This window comes from Rhinolophus ferrumequinum, chromosome 20, assembly GCF_004115265.2.
Source record: "Rhinolophus ferrumequinum isolate MPI-CBG mRhiFer1 chromosome 20, mRhiFer1_v1.p, whole genome shotgun sequence".
NCBI classification, from domain to species: domain Eukaryota; kingdom Metazoa; phylum Chordata; class Mammalia; order Chiroptera; family Rhinolophidae; genus Rhinolophus; species Rhinolophus ferrumequinum.
In genome coordinates this window covers 10,783,453-10,800,758 of record NC_046303.1, presented here as the reverse complement: position 1 = coordinate 10,800,758, position 17,306 = coordinate 10,783,453, and the positions used below count along the sequence as shown (strand labels likewise).

General features: G+C 43.3%; 1 protein-coding gene across 7 annotated transcripts in view; it reads right to left on the bottom strand.

Annotated features, from left to right (window-relative positions):
• PDE1C (phosphodiesterase 1C) overlaps positions 1 to 17,306 on the bottom strand; it is a 424,317-nt gene that overhangs the window by 242,401 nt on the left and 164,610 nt on the right. For 2 of the 7 annotated variants that reach the window (XM_033088621.1, XM_033088624.1), the window contains one exon: positions 559 to 585. The exons of the other annotated variants lie outside the window; for them this stretch is intronic. In XM_033088621.1, the coding sequence (XP_032944512.1) occupies positions 559 to 585 (27 nt within the window). The remainder of the gene's footprint in view (positions 1 to 558; positions 586 to 17,306) is intronic. 7 annotated transcript variants of the gene reach the window in all.

Genomic DNA, 17,306 nt, shown 5'->3' with positions numbered 1-17,306 from the left:
ATTTCTTTAGAATATGCTTTCCAAACTCTTCTCAATAAAATGGAGTAGTGGCGAACGATGACAAATTATATTCTTCTTTAAATTACTCTTCCCACAGTTAAATCAAAAAGACCATCCCTGCCCTTCAAGCATTTTGTACCTATGCTATCAAGGGCCCTTGTCAGTGAACCAGGCAAAGGAAAATTTGAACATTATAAAGTGTAAAGACCCTTTTGTGCTTCCATCCATAAACCTTCGGCACCACCACCACCCCCAGCCCAGCCGCTCTTGGGCTAAGGTTTTAGTAAAATCACTAGACAGCTCAGCAGTAACAAGCTTTTTAATCCACTGGATTCAGTCTCATGTGAAGGCAGACACTTACTGTACCACGCTATACGCCTGCAATCGATTTATAATTACAACAGCAGTAGCCATCCCAAGATAAAGCAGGTGACTCACTGGGAAGGAACCAAAAGACTGTTTATTACAAATGAAAGTCCACCATGAGCCAGATTTGTGAAGAGTTGTGCACAAGTGACTCAACCAACCAGTCCCCCTTTCTCAGGGAGACACTCTTACCTCTGGGACGTTTTCTTATATTTCCTCCTGTAGGAAAAGAAGCATAAATACATATCAGGAAAGGGTTTGCGGCAGGCAGTAGGTTAGAAAAAGATAGCGTCAGCGGGGTTGGACAGGGCGGGGAACACTTCGTAGAAGGTTCTCAGTAAGGCTTGTGGGTTTCGAAGCACAGTTAAAAGCTTTAGTTATTGTGTCATATTGTGGTCAGATGCATATAACCATAGTGTTAACGGTTACAAACAACAACTCAAGCGCTCAATGGTTCTGCCCCCTATGTTCTTCCTTTTCTTCTTTGAGGGCACTGTAGCATCTTGGTTGAGGTCAGGCCTTCAAGACAGCAAGATTCAGTTAAAATCTCAGCCCTTCCATTTACTAGATTCACAGAGGAGTAAATGGGCAGAGGCTTATAAATCATTTCTTCTGTGTGGTCTATATTAAATGGTCAATAACTATGAGCTCTTTCATCTAGCACTGAAGTCCCTTTAAAGATGTGTTTTTTAAAATGTAAATGTGTAATCACACAACTAACCCATAAGACCAGACATAAGGTCTTCAGAAAAGGAAGAAGTGAGTGTGGGGACAGAGCCAGGAGTGCAGTTTCCAGGCTCTGGGCCGCACGTGGAAAGGTGCTGGCTCAGGTAGTAAATGCCATCAACTGTGATTGGATGGCCATCATCTGTGGCTAGTTGGCCGTCAGCTGTAACCAGTGAGCCATTGGCCACTAATATAACTGCCGCGGCTACGCTAGCAGCAAATGGGGGCTAGCAAGGAGATGGTAGCTGAGCCTGCAAGCACAGACTGCGAGAGGCGGATGCCGCCAGCGAGAATATAGTGGTGTGACTCCCCCATCTATGGCTCCCTGGGTGTTCCTTTTTGGCCTCACCATGTCCTGCGTTCTTGTGTGGGGAGCGGGAGCTGAGACCCCGCAGGCCGCAGCGCACAACAAATGGTGCAGCGAGCAGGGTCTCCCGCATGACGCCCCACATGACAGTAAGGAAGCGGACAATGAGAAAGTCTAGAAGAAAGGTGATGAGAGCAGCGTTAGGAAGGAGGGGATGGCTCAGCTGTGGACTCAGCCTCCTGGCAGGACACTCCCCAGGAAGCAGAAGTGATGGACTTCCATCCACCTCTCCTATGTGCAGTCCTCAATTGGCCTGGGGCACACCTCCTGGGTTGAGGACTTCTTCACCTTCAAATGGAGGTACCATCGGCCCTGGCTAGCTCACCTAGGCCACAGTGGCATTCAAGGGGAAAATGGCCATAAAAGGTTATTTTCCGGGGATCCCACTGTTTTTCAAGTTCATGTCAGTGTTTGCAGACACTGAAGACCCTCAAAAACGTTTTAATTGGCTCTTCACTACAGGAGATGAGAGGAAAGGAAGTGCTGGGAGAGGAAATGCATCTCCTGGGAGCATCTCTAGGCAGTGTGATGCTTCCCACTTGTCCTTAGTTCCACACCTGCATTCCCATTACAGCCACTGTTCCTAGGAAACCAAGCCACTGATTTGTTAATAGAGCTGTCTGTCACATGCTTTAGAAAAGGCAGAGTGGTTTCAAATACAGAATCCCTATGACCTGTTACATCTCTGTTCAAATGAAAACAAGCATGGCAGTGTTAGGTGGTAAGTGAAGAAAGCAGCACGCAACACAGAGCCTACAGACTGGTCTTGACTAGATACCCACTGGTATCTATTGACCCTAAAAGAAACACACCAGAATGACAGCCACCATCCCAGGGTAATGGGTTCATGGATCATTTCTTCTATTTTCACTTGTATGAATTTTCCAAATTTGCTTTTTAAAATGAGTATTATGAATATAATAAGAAAAAAACATAAAATATTCGTACACCTATTTATGCATAGTTACACATGTAGACATGAATATATATGGATACGTACTATATGGATACATATAGGACTATATGAATATATATAGATACGTATATGTGTGAATTATATAAATAGAGAGGAAGGTCAGCTACACGAGAGTGTTAGCTGTACAGTGGGAATAATCAGAGCACCTCTCTCAAGAGCCTGTGGTGAGAAATAAATGAGATAACCCACCTGAATGTCAGCTCCCCAAAGGCGGGTTCTTCGTATGCCTCCCCACTGTATCCCAGGGCCGAAAACAGTGCCTTGCACTCCCTCCAAAAGCTGTGATGAATGTGCACTGACCACCTACTCTTTCATGCCTGGACCCTGTCACAATGACAATTCACACTCTCCAGGTAGTAGTCAAGGGCAGAGGCTTCACCTACAGGCACGGAGCATAGTGAGCTGTGGGTGTACCCATGCCTCTGGCCGTTTGGATTGCTGTCTAATAAACTGGCCTAAGGAGTCTCTTGCAGGACCAGAAAAATCAACCACTGAGAGTGGGCAAGGACCAGAGGCAAGGGCAGGAGGGCCAGGTGGATACCCAACTAGTTCTATCAGCAGAGGGTCTCTGCAGAGGCCAAAGAAAGACAACTTTTGCTCTTGGCTTCCACAGAATTCTCCCAGCATTTGCCAAGGCACTGCTAGGAGCACCCAAAGAATCAAAGATGAACAAAAATAAGAATAGTTTCCATTGTCAGCATCTACTAGTAACAAGCATTAACATGCCTCGCTACTCCTTATAATAACTTTAAGATCCACTCTCTGAAAGAATTTGAATTCTGAAAAAGGAAGTTAAGACACGTGCCTAAAGTGTTACTTTATTATAATAACCAATACGAGGGGTGGCTCAGGAAACTTGGTGAAAGAGGTAGTCTGGACTGATGGGTGGGATTTCACCAAGGAGCGAGCAGGTAAGGAAGACAAACCTAGTGGCCTCAAACCAGCCCAGCACAGCCCAGCCCAACCCCACCCAGCCATATAGGGAGGCAGACAGAAGGCAATAGAGCTGAAAAGTACTGAGGACAGTTTTTAAAAAGTAATAACATTTATACTTTTTTTTTTTCTTTAAGATGACACGTGGGGAAAGTGTCACCTCTGGCATTGCCTTGTCTCATCTCTGATTCTATGGAAAGACAACAGGGCTCTGGAATATGATAGACCTGGTTCAAAAGCCAACTTCCCCTCCCCTCCAGCTGGGAGACTTCAGGCAAGCTCTACGTTAAATCAAGCCTCATTTTCCACATCTATCAAACGGAAGGAATGACCTCAGAGGACATAATGCATTGAATTTGCCAGGTACCATGTATGCCGTGTAAGGGGCAATCTAAGAATTTTAGGTCCCTTTGCCACTTTTTTGGAGATTCTTGAGGTCAGGGGTCCTATTGTGTGGATCTCTGTATCTGTCCCATGGACTTGCATGTAGTGGCACATAACAAATGTCTGTCGGAAAAAGAAATGAATCATTTGCACCCGCCACTCACAACAGTCAAATTATGGGTTGTGTATTTGGTACACCCAAAGAAAGAGAAACCAAAAATCCGATTTTCAGTCCAGCTCACCTTCCTGACACTCACTTCCCACCGTCATAGATGCATTCTTGGCATCACAAGTTCTAAAGCTCTCCCTTCTCGTTTTGTCCCATTTAGACACAGAGAGTCCCCAAATCAAGCTAGACCCAGTCCAAACAGTGTCATCTTACACTGGAGTTGGATGGTCGGCACTTACAGCACAAGAGGAAATGCTTTTTGTTCTGTTGAAATTTCCCTACTCAAGACCCTACTCACAGAGCTTCTTGACTGGGCCAGATGGGTGAGGCCTGACTGAGCCCTACTCATCCTTCAGCTCTCAGTTGAGACATCACCTCCTCCTGAAAACCTTCTAGGGCCCCTCAAACTGGATAACGCCCCTTTTGTGTGTCCCTTGGTGGCCAGAGCTCACCCACAGCACTGCATTTGTCACCCCAGAAGGTTATGATCTGTTACACTGATAGCAAGAATGATGGCTTGCCCACTGCCCACTAGTGTTTCTCCCTTGCTTAACACAAGGTTTGGCAAGTAACAGCTGTTCATTATCTTGGTGTGGAATGAATGAATTGATCAAGAAACTGATCCAAAAAAAAAAAAAGAAATGCATTTTTCCGACTCCCGTCCCTTCTGTTTGGTGATGATTTACCACGAGCAGTGAGGAAATCTACCACAGCCGTGGTTTTCTCCATGGGACCTGGGGGTCTTACAACTTCCTCTGCTCGGTGCTCGTTACATAACTTACTCACTTTGACCTCCCACAGACCCTGAGAGGTTCACCTCCCTATTAAACTTGACAGAAGTGAGGCTCAGAGAGGTTGAGTAACTTGCCTAAGGATACAGAACCTTAAGGTGATTGAGACCAAAAGTCAACTCTGAAGCCTTCAAAGAAAATGGATGAAATTAGGCAAAGAAGTCAAAGGATGCCAGAAGGAAACTTAGACACTAGACAAACACAAACAAAACTAACAACAATAGAATCTGTCCCATGGACTTGGTTCTTTCCATCCAAACACAGCAAATGAGCTGGAAAAGAACCCACTTTATTTTTGGCCTTTTGTTTTTAAAAACGTCAACCGAATTTATCCCTGATTCACAACCTGAAAGAAGAAGGGAATGTTTTTAAATGTTCTGTTTTGGTGTTTTTCAAACTTACTTTAAATTTATAATTTTTCGAAACGTGAAACAATACATCACAAATCTCAAGATCCGTGTAGCTAGTCGGAGCTGGCGTCAGAAGCAGAGAATGACCAGGAGCTGCTGTGTTCTGAAATTGGGCAAAGCCAGAGGTGTGGGAGGTGGAGATAGCACGGCGTCACGCTCAGGCAAAAGCTAGGCTGTCCTCACGAGGGCAGGCTAAGAAAACCGCATCCATGCAGGCCTAGGACAGTGCTTTCCGAACTGTTCCCCAGAATGGTCTTTGCCCTTCACACACAGGAGCGCGCATGCACACACACACACAGCATTGTTTGTTTGTTTGTTTGTTTGTTTTTAAGGAGAAGTATTACAACATAATTCCTGAGCTCAAATGCCTTCCCCAACTTATTATGTCCAAGAAGCTGTGTGTAAACTTTAGCAGCTTTCATCATTTTCCCAACTACAAGTCTCCTCATCTGTAAAATTTGGTTAACAATAATGCCCGCTTTGCAAGGTGATATGAGAGCTGAATGTAAAAAATGAATCTATTTTTTTTTTCACATTTAGCACAGGGCTGGGTTTCCAGTAAACGTTCAAGAAGGTCAGCTACTATATTAATAACAATAGTACTGAATAAATAATAATGGTACTGTAATTCAATAGGTCTCCAAATTTTGTTTTGGAAAAACAAAAGTCTTTCATTGATTTTAAAAAAGTAAAGAAATTAAGGTTGAAGATTGCTTTCTAAAGTGGAAAATTGAGTACTCCCAATTCTCACAAAGAAAGCAGGTGCTAATTTCAGTGCTGCTGAGAGGAGGAGCCGAAACCCTGCCCAGCCTCCCCCATCACCAATGCCCCAGGGACCTTGCAGGTTGCACACTCAGACACTCACCCGCCAGTGGTCCCAGTTAGCTTAGCAGAACCACACACTTCCCTCTGATTTGACATTTTCTAACTTAGTATCTTCCCTCTAACTGAATTGACAAGCTGGACCAGCACCAAAGGCAGGAAAAAAGAAAGTAAAACTGGGTATTTATAAAGTGGACACCATCGTAATCACTAGAAATATTTAAAATTGCCTTTCAACAATGATCCTTCTCATCAACAATTCCCTAAATACTGAAGCCCCTGAGTTGCTCATACAGAATCCCTAGGCATCCCCCCCAAAAGCTGTAACTCCATGCAGAGATATCGTGTGCTACGCGTACAACAAGAATTATTGACTGACCCATATCCACTTACCTTGTAAGCAAATTAAAAGACTCCTGGTCTTCATTGAAAATCGAAGTCTGTTTAAGTCTGGAATGTTTCTAGGCATCTGTGGGTTTCCCAAGAAGTATCAAATGGTGTGTGTGTGTGCCTGTGTGCACGCACACGTACAAGACAAGGGAAGTGATGAGCTTGAAAATCAGCCCTCGTAATCATCTCAAGATCCATCCAAGACAAACAAATAAAGAAGCAAAAACTCAGACACACAGACAATAGTTTAGTGGTTACCAGAGGGTAAGGAGGGATGGGGCTAGTAAGGGTAAACGGGGTCAAATATAGGGTGATGGAGGAAGAACTGACTCTGGGTGGTGAACACACAATGTGATATACAGATGATGTGTTACAGAATTATACACCTGAAACCCATGTAACTTTACTAACCAATGTCACCCCAATAAATTTTAATTTAAAAAAGGAAATAAAATCAGCCCTCAAAGCCTTCGGTCCATCCAGCTGATCACATTCTGGGTGGATACTGAGATCGGGGCCTCCTCAAAGAGCAAAGAGCACTGACCTCCACAATATTTAAAAAGGTTCCCTGAAGGTCTCCATGACTGGGTCACTCAGCAGAGTCTTCAAGACCCCGAATTCTATTTTACCTCTCCTGGCCCCCGTCACGGAGAGAGAGGATGAACCTAAGCAAACACAGGGGGTTATTCTGTCCACAGTAAACCTGGACCTGCCTGGGGGCAGAGAACAGACAGCAATGAGGTGGGAGCAAGGGTGTTTTTGAGGGGCTTTATTAGCTTTATGATGACTGGGAGTTCTCAAAGTACGGGGCACACCCACCATCACATGTAAGTTTCACATACTCCAAAGGCACACGGAGGACTGAGGCATCATCCCTGATAGCCTGGATAAGTGAGAGTCAATTACACATGGATGTTAAATTATGAAGCGCCTGGCAGTCTTTCACTTTTTTTAAGTGAGTGTCTTTGACTAAGAGCCATATGGGTGCTGCAATAATGAGGTTTATAAATAGGCTTAATATTCAAACAAGCTGGCTTCGAAAAACCAAAACTTGTGTTCAGTTTCTAAGTTGACAGCAAGATACGTCCCAGTTGGGCCCAAGAAGGTTTTCTGGTGTGGGAAGCTGACTATGTACCAACTACACACGCAGGCACAGAGAGAATTCCCATTCTGCCTTAGCGTTCTCCGGGTTTCTGCATAATGATGACTGCTGCAGATCCCAGCAGATCCCATCTCCATCCTTCCTACCAGAGGCCACTACTGCTACAGACGAACAGACAGTTTTGAAAATGTGGCTTATGAGCCCTCAGTTCCCTCAAGGGAGAGGAGACTAGAGGACAGATTCAGGAAAACAAAGGGCACAGCAAGACACATGGACTTAACTACATGTTCAGAGAAGTTCAGATCACATGTGACTCACGCATGGGAAAGTGGACGGAGATAAAATGCCACAAATACCCATGAAATGCGAGAGGATCTGAACCATCGTCAGATCCTCTGGTGTTGTTTTTCATTGGCATACGGGTTGCAGACTGAACAGAACTGGGTATCTCTAGAAACTTCTACTGAATCTATCTTTGAACTATTCTTCACGTCACTGAGAATGAAAAGTCCTTGTACATTTCTTTCATTCCCTCCAGTGATTTCATTTCCGTGACACTAACGTTAAAACCTAGATTTGCAAAGCTATGTATATTGATTGCTTGATGGCCTTTCCCGTATTTCGAACAAGCAAATGCCAATGAGAAAAATACATATAAATTGCCATCTCCTGGCACCTTCCTGCAGGCTGTTTAGGGGAGAAAAAAGAAGATATTAGACAAAGTGAGAGCCTCTCTTCTCTTACTAGCTCAAGTATTTCTTAACGGATGAGCTACAGAATAAAAATCCATGTGGGCAACGATTATATTTGCCTGCTTGGCCAAAGATCCAAGGCATGACAAAAGATAAAAAACAAAAAAACAATGAAATGATATAAACTCACTTTCACCAGGAATAACCCAATAGTTAGGAAAGAGTTATTTTTGTTTAAATTGTCTAAAGAGTTTTTCTGCTAGGTTTTCTACTGGGGAAAACTGTCCTACAGACTCGCACCCTTTCATTTAGCCACTTAGAAAAGGAAGATCATACTTAGCGACAGCAATTCCCAAAGTCCAAAACGCCAGCATGCTTTAACCAAAAGTGATGAGATCAAACTCAAATGAAAGAAGCCTTTGACAGTACGATTTGGGGGTGAGGATGGCAAAGCTGAAGACGACAGAATGCTAATCTGAAACAGCGCTGTAAAAAACAACGATCAATTTTTAATTCACTCCTGGAAACAAATGGGTTTCTTTCTAGTGCTGTCTGGGCAGTGGAAAGAGGGGGAACCTTTGAGGGGAAGGTTTAATCCAAAGTAAACAACCCCACAAGAAACCCCACCTGGAAAGGCATCAACTCACACAGCCAATCCACACCTTTCTGTCAGGCCTGTCTCTTCAGCTTCCCTCCCCTCATCTGTCTGAGGAAAGCTGGCCAGACACAGAAATCCAATTCTCCTGTTCCTACCTGCTTCTCTCCTGGGCCTGAGTTAAAAATTCCAGCCCTGGGATTACTGTCTAACAGGCCCCAGAATGGGACTCCTCCCCAAAGAAAGCTGAAATGCTCCTCTGGAAAGAGGTTTTTATGAGCAGACCAAGCACCATATTCCCCTCTAGCTACAAAATCTATTGCTTTAAAACTGGGCAGTGAGCTACACAGTGGCAGCAGTGAGAAAATGTGGAAAGGTTTTAAGAGAAAGAAAATAGAAAGTAAATGTCACGCTTGTAGAAATCCAAGTAGTACTTTTTTTGCATAAATGATTTATCCCTCTAGTCCCATATTTACAACCACTTGCTGTGTTATAAGTACAGCAAAAATGTGTGGGTGGGAAGGGAAGAGATTTTTGTGACCTTCCTGGGAGCTGGCTCCTAGTTAGATAAACATCAATGAGAAAGGCTGAAAACAACAATATTTCTTCATATCTGTGACAACACTGCCAAAGTGGAAAAAAATGCAAAAGATAAAGACAAAAATCTCACTCTTCATAGATTTATCCTTGGAATTCAGGGACGGGTAGGTGTTTTAAAGGGAATTATCCAGAGAGTTGCTTCAGTGAATTTTCTATTTTGTTTTTCCCCATGTATATTTAGCCAGAACAAAAACTATCTCCTGCCAAGTTGAACTTCAGCAACCAGTCTGATTTTTCTAAGCCTTTTCTATCTACTGTAGAAGTACCCTCTCTCCTCTTTTACTCCCTTCCTCCCAACCCTTATTAAGGACCATATGATTTCACCCATATCTGTATATAAACCAAAAAGCAACAAAAGAATAAACAAACAAACTCATAGACACAGACAACAGAATGGTGGTTCCCAGAAGGGAAGGGAGTAGGGGGAGGATGAAGAGGGTAAAGGGGGTCAAATATATGGTGACAGAAGGAGACTAGACTTGGGGTGGTGAACAGGTGTTGTTACGCATGGAACAGGTGTTGTTATATAGAATTGTGTGCCTGAAACTTATATGACATTATTAACCCATGTCACCCCAATATATTTCATTAAAACAAAAACCCACTCCTGGCAGAAAGCGGCTATTGGCCATTTACAATGGCAGGTGAACTGAAGTCAAGACAACAGCTCCTTGGGAGCAGGAGTCCTTCCTATTTCCTCTGACGCTTCTCTCACAGTAGCGTCATCTGTATAAGGCTCTTCTCTGAACACAGACTCTGTAAATTCCAACAATTTAAATGTGGCAAAAATGAAACCAATATCCAAAATACAGAACAACAACATCAAAAAACCCAACTAGCAGATGCATTCCTCGGGACCATTTTGAACACCACTGTCAACTAAATTCAGTTGAAGATTTGAACCAAAAATCTCCTTCGTTACAATTAGGTTCACCAAAACTATACCAAGACACCAGAAAGGGTGCTTGGAACAATTCTTTCAGTTTTTTTTTTTTTTTTTTTAACACTGACCAATTTCAGTCAGGGGTTTTATAGACAGAATGGCAGTTCTAAACAACATTTATGAAGCTTGATTTATCATCATTAATCCGTATATTTCACACATGAGCTACACAGGGTCCTATTCACGGAAGTGTTTATGGCCGCTCACAGTTAGTAGACAGGGTTTCCAAGTTACAACCCCCTGGGACAGGATACTATATGTAATATACTTTGGGGGAGGAGTTTCATTGACAGGTAGTGTAAGACCCCTCAGAGTCATCCTGAGACAAGAGTCAGAGAGGTAGAGAAACAAAGGAAGAGAAGTTAGTCTGAATTTGAACTATTCCTAAAACACACCTGGAAGTGGCTTTCAAGGATTAATCCTTCACGGCCAGATTTATTCAGCACATCTCTAGAGCGTGAGTGTACAAAAAGTCTTGGTTATTTAAGCATTTCAGTTGTTTGGACTCTGAATCAACAGAATGCAATGTTCTTTGGATGCCCAATGGTGACTTTCAGCCAACACACTCGATGCACTCTCATGGTGAGTGTCTAAAAGAAGAGCTGTGTTTTCAGCAGAATAGTGAATACTGGGTCACAGCAATAGGCCCTTAGAAGAGGGTGGAAATGCAGGAAGGGAGGATCATTTGGGGAAGGCCTTAAAGAGCAGGAAATGGGCCACGAACGAGGCAGAGGACATGTGAAGGGCCAGCGCCATGGCAGGACTGAGCACTACCCTAAGAAACAGAGGCCCGATGTGTCCCCTGGAGGGCACCTCTGGAGCAGCAGCTGGAGGCTGTGTGCCCTGGACGAGCCTCCTGAAGGGTCTAGGGAGCCTCCACCCATCCAACCTTCACCAGGCCCCTCTGCTGTGGGCTAGGCCCCAGGCTTCGGGCCTACTGCCTGGCTGGTGCCTGGTCCCCAGAAAGTCCGTGAGGAGAGCCTCATCCCATTTGGCTTCTTGGGTCATGGTCTCTTTCTGCCCTTGGAATAACAGAAATGACCCTACCAATCCCCCGGGTTTCTGTTTCTGCTTCAAATCTATGTTTGGTGGGAAAAGCCAAGTCGTCAATATAAGAAGGGTTCTGAGCAAAGCTATATACATTGATTGCTAGCTGGCCTTTCCCATATATTGAACAAGTAAATGCCAGTGAGAAATATACATGGTGGCCAGTTACCTCAGTTGGCTAGAGCGTGGTGCTGATAACACCACGGTTGCTGGTTCGATCCCCGCATGGGCTACTGTGAGCTGCGCCCTCATTAAAAAAAAAAGAGAGAGAAATATACATGAACTTACAGTCTCCTGGCACCTTCTGTCAGACTATTTAGGGGGTCAAACTAAGCTATTTTTTCTCTACTTGTAAAAATTATAAGAATATTAATTTTGCATAATTCAAACACATTCACACAAGTACAAACTCACATACATATATGTGTATATATTTTGTATATGTGTAGATAAATTTTTCTTCTTTGTTAGGCTATATATTACTTCTCTCATCCAGACCTTTCCTTTCATCTCCAGGCTTCAACTGCTCATGCCTTCACCAGGGAAATCTCATGGACCCCTCGTATTCGATGTGTCCAAAACTGAACTCATGATTTCTACTCTCCATTCATTCTGCTCCTGCCCACAACCAAACCTGCAAACTTGCTGCCCCCTCAGTGATCTTAACCTAAGTAAATGGCAGCTGGAGAGCCAAGCTCAAAACCTGGGAGTTCTCCTAGATTCCACTTTCTTCCTCATCCCCCATGTCCAAGTCTTGTTGAGTCTACCTCCTGAAAAGCTCTCAAATCCATCCCTACAGACCGACCTTCCCATTGCCAAGACCCCTGATCTAAAAAATGAGGCAAGACTTGCCCTTCTCCCACTGTGTCTTGAGCCTCCTGTCTCCATACTGTCTACGGTGCAGCCTTCTTTTGTCTTCTCGAAGGTACCATGTTTCTTTGGCTCTTTGCACGTGGTATTTTTCCAAGCCATGAATACCTTAGAACGAACTCTTGACTTACCTAAGACCTGCTTATTCTTCCTCTCTCAGCTTAACTCTAACTGCTTCAGTGAAGCCTTCTCTGATTCATGGACCAGGTTTGGGCCCCTTCTTATATGTTTTCACAGTACCCTGTACTTCTCTGCAGCATTCAACACAGTGGACAATTATTTGTGGAATTGTATTTTTAATATTTGCCACTACCTGTAGACTGAACACTCTCTGAGGGAGGGAGCCTCTGTCTTGTTTCCCACTGTATCCCTGAAGCCTAGCACATGGTAAGTGCTAGAGAAATGTTTCCTGAGTGAATGAGTGATAGACGAGTTTCCTGCAGGTTAGATGTGTGTCTATGCACTCAAATATGTCCATAAAACTCATTACCTATAATCATAAATTGTCTTCTTGAGTAAATTATTCTTTTAAGGTTTTTCATGATTTCATAACTTAGGGACATCTTGGGTTTTCTTACACTCCTGAAGACTCGTTTCTTTTATTTAATAAGAGCTGTCAAAAGGGCTTTAAATAAAGAGTACGCTCCAATACGCCTGAAGAATACCAACGCTTTATGTGGATTCAGTATACTTTCTCCAGAAATACTGTCTCATTTGTTGTAGACTTCATTTTTTATTACTAATGGGAAATTGTGATGGTCCTTCTCAAAGCTGTTACAGACAATTTTATGTGCCTCATATTTAACATTTTTCTTAGTTGCTTCTCAAAAAGCCATGAGATACGTCATCTAAGCACTTTGCTCTATAAGGGGAAACTGGAACCAAAGAAAGTAGTTTTCTATGAGCCAAAGAAAATTAAAGACAGAAAACAGAGCTAGAAATGCAGAAATCTCTCTGCTTAGGGGCTGCTTCTTCCAAACTGACAGAGGCTGTAAAGCTTGGTCAAAGTAACAAACACTTAGCTCCTACATATTGAGTTATAATTAGCTAGTAAGTTAGCACACCCAAATTATGATCAGCAAGTAATTATGTATTAATATACTGCGTTCAAGTAAAGAAAATTCCATTCTACTTATCTTTTATGATATTCATCCCTTTGTCTGCTTTAATATACGCAAGAACATATTTGGGGAGACTTACTTAATTGATCTTTACTTAGAAAAGACAGACTCAAAAACAATGTCTCAAATATAAATATCTGCCTTCTCTGAACCTTAGGAGATAGTGTCAATATCACTTACTTAGCAATGAATTATTGCCCAGACTTTTATTAGAGCTTTTCAATTTTTCACGTGTAAATAGAATGATCTTTTCTCCCTAACTAGACACTAAGTTTCCTGAGAGCAGAGCTTTTCTTCTGATATTTTATACCTCTTTGGAAACTCCTAGTATCTGGTACACAATAGCAGCCCAATAAAAATATGCTGAACCATCTGACACTTCCAATTAAATGAAAGGGTACAAGGACCAATTAATACATAAAAATATGTAAGCTGAGGAAAATAAACAATAACTGTTCAAATTCTTCTTTTGGAATTACTTTTTTTAGTGAGATTCAGGTCCAGCTCCTCTTCCCTAGGTCATCTGTTCACAAGGTTTTAACTCAGAACCATGACCCACGACTCCAGGCCAAAGGTCTCTGTAGTTCTAGAATGTTGTCACCACAAGCTTCTTGGACATTCCAGAGGCCACTCCAGTTCAATATGTCTAAAGCCAAGTTAATCAATCTGCGTTTTTCCAAATCTGCTCTTCTCTCCATGGTCCCTGACAAAGCAAAAGGCACCAAACACAATAAGACTTCCAAGCCAAAACAAACTTGGAAGACAACTTCTCCTCTCTCTCTGCTCTGTTCTGTCAATTCTCCTGTGCCTGTGTTCGTTCATTGTCATTGGAGCTACCCCAATTCAGGCAATTTCTCCTGGTCTCCAGGTCTCAAGTACCATCTCCAATCTCTGTCCTCCACATTTCTTCCAGAATAACCATCTTAAAATTCAAATTTCATTTTGTTATTCTCCAGCTTCAAGTCTTTCAAAAATTCCTTATAACTTACGGAATAAAATACAAACTCCTTAAAATTACATGTATCAAAAAAAAATATATATATATATACATATATATATATGTATATATATATATATGTGTGAAAGATGTGAATGGGGAGTGCCTCGAACATAACATTTTTTGTGTGTAATATAGTAAAATGTGTTCAAATACCTGCCTTCTTAAACGATAAGAATGTATACTTTTGAGGAAAACAAAAAGCAAATTTTGTCAAATTCCACGTATCACCACTAGGCCCATGCCTTCCTTGCCAACATCCTCTCTCACTCCTCCTTGAAAGGCCAAGGTCTCCCGTGATTCCATTCCTTTGCACATGAACTTCTACCTATCCCTCAGTATTGCACTGGATGAGGTGCAAGAGGACACCACACAGCTACCTTTAAGGGAAAGTAACTGAGGCTCTTGGGGATTGAATGGTAGTGGAAGTAACCCTGTTACCTAGACAGCTGAATGACAGCAAATAGACCCAACCATACCCTCTCCTTTGGGAATTATCAAAGAGAAAGGCACTAGGACTCAGGCTCTATCCTATTAAGCTGAAGCAGCTTTCCAGTTGTCCATAACAACAGCTCAGAATGCTGGCTGATTTATTCTGGGCTGAATGGATAACTCCTTGTTTTCCTCGCATTTTTGCAAAAGGCTTCTTCGCATCTTTGCCAAAGGCTGACATGAATGAAAGGAATCTGTGCAAGTTTCTTCCTTGTGACTCTGCGGCCTCTACAAATCCACAGCTCACTGCGCATCTGCAACACTTCTCGGTCCTCCCAGGAAGAGGTAACCGTCGTGCATCCCTCTGTAACTACAGTCATCACTTCCGGCTACTCGCATCAGCCCCTCCTGCTAGCCTAGGAACTGCTGGAGGGCAGGTAAGTATTTACCTGCTTTTGCATACCCAGAGCTCACCACAGTGCCAGGCATGTCAAAGACACTCCATAGATATTAACTGAGTAAAGTCACGTCCCCTGAATACTGATGACACTGTTAAAAATTTCACATGAGTAGAAGAAAATACAGGGCTTCATTAATTAAGAAACAGGAAACCGAAGATCCGGGCTTCTTTGCCTGTGGCTCTCCCCACCTCCATCTCTGCTGTGTAGTTTGGAAGAGTCACTTAAGTTCTCTGTACTTCAGCAGGGTCTTAGTGAAGACTCTTGCAGAGAAACCAAACTCAAAGCAGCCCAAGCAGAAACAGAGCCCGGCTGGCTCGTGGAGCTGGAACAACAGACAGAATCAGAAGCCATGGCAGCAACTGAGGCCTCTGGGAACAGACCCTGCGGTTTCCATTTTCTCCCCTCTGGTTCTCTTGGGATGCTGACCTCACTGTGTCCCATCATAGAAAGGTCTTCTCCATGAAGTGGGAAATGGAGCCAGTGGCAGCCGCCAGGAAAGCCCAAAGGAAGGGAAAGAAGCCGTCTCCCTCAGCCGACGGAGCAATCTCCATGAAGGACTCTGTGCCTGCGTGGCTTCTTGAGATTAACCACTGTTCCCAGGAAGGTGAAACTGTACGATTAGCCAGTCTGGAGAGTGAGCGGGGGGGGGGGTGGGGGGGGGGGGGGGGGGGTGGGGGGGGGGCAGCATCTGTTACCATAGCAAGGGTGGGAGGAAGCTTGCTGGATAGACAAAAACAATAGTCTCTATCTGTTACCCTAATAACCATTTTACCTCCCTTTATATTTATAATATTACTTTCGATAATTGGGGAAAAAGCATCATTATCTTTATAGAGAGTGCCACATAAGCATAAAATGTATTACACTAACTACCTCCTCATTGGGCAAATGAATACATGATAGCTTAATTACAATTGGGATGATAAATGCCAAAGAATAAGTGAAACCTGTTCTCTTGTTTCAATTTTTTTAAAGCATAGAAATACCTCTTTGTCATCACAGAGCAGGCTGGCAATAGAAAAACTCTTGGTCAGGACCCAAGGTACAAGTCATGATTCAAACCCAGGCAGCCATGAGGCTCCCCACATCATCAGAGGAACGAAGTACAGCCACGGTCATCTTTTTCCTTTTCCTTGATTGGAAGATTCCCTAACAGCCATGGGGAGGACCTCTTCAAAAATCTACCCACACCTTCACAGGAAGTGGGTATGGCAACAGTCTGTGGGGGACAACTGAGGTTTATGGAAAAACAAAAATGAGGCTCCACCCAGAAATGTAAGAGGACAGCATCCCCGACAGGTGTCACCAAGAAAGCTCAGGTGTGCAGTGTTTGTTCCCTTCCCGTCAGAGTCATGTGAGCGTGTATAGGAGAGACTGGCAGGGCTGCAAAGGGAGGCGGACGACACCACAGCCCTGGAGTCTCAGCAGCCTCTCTGTGTGCTGGTGTGCAGCCCCCCGCTTAAGGGAAATGGGAGACGTCATTATGGTCAACACCTAAGCTTGCAGGTAGTCTCAGCTGGCGTAGACAGTGTTTAAAATTCACAATTGCAACGTTCGATGCACAGTTAATATGCCAATGATGCTACAAGATGAAGTTAAGAGTTTTCCCTAATTCTTTCCTAGAGAAACATGTGAAACAGCCCTAGGTTGCAAATCCCTACTGATAATTTACTGCATACCAGGTAGTCTCCTAGACACTGGGGTTACACCAATGACCAAAACAGACCAAAAAAAAAAAAAAAAAAACCTGTCTTCAGGGAGCTTACATTCTAGTTGGAGGAGAACAACATTAAACATAATAAATATGTACCATGTTTCCCCGAAAATAAGACCTAGCCAGACCATCAGCTCTAATGCGTCTTTTGAAGCAAGAATCAATATAAGACCCGGTCTTATTTTAATATAATATAAGGTTGGGTCTTACATAATATTATATAAGACCGGGTCTTATATTAATTTTTGCTCCAAAAGACGCATTAGAGCTGATGGTCCGGCTAGGTCTTATTTTGGGGGGAACACTGTAGTATTCAGATGGCGAGAAGTAAAAAGGAGGGACTGGGTGGGGAATAGGCAGAGTTGTCAGTACAGTGGGGCTCACCCCCTGTACTCTCC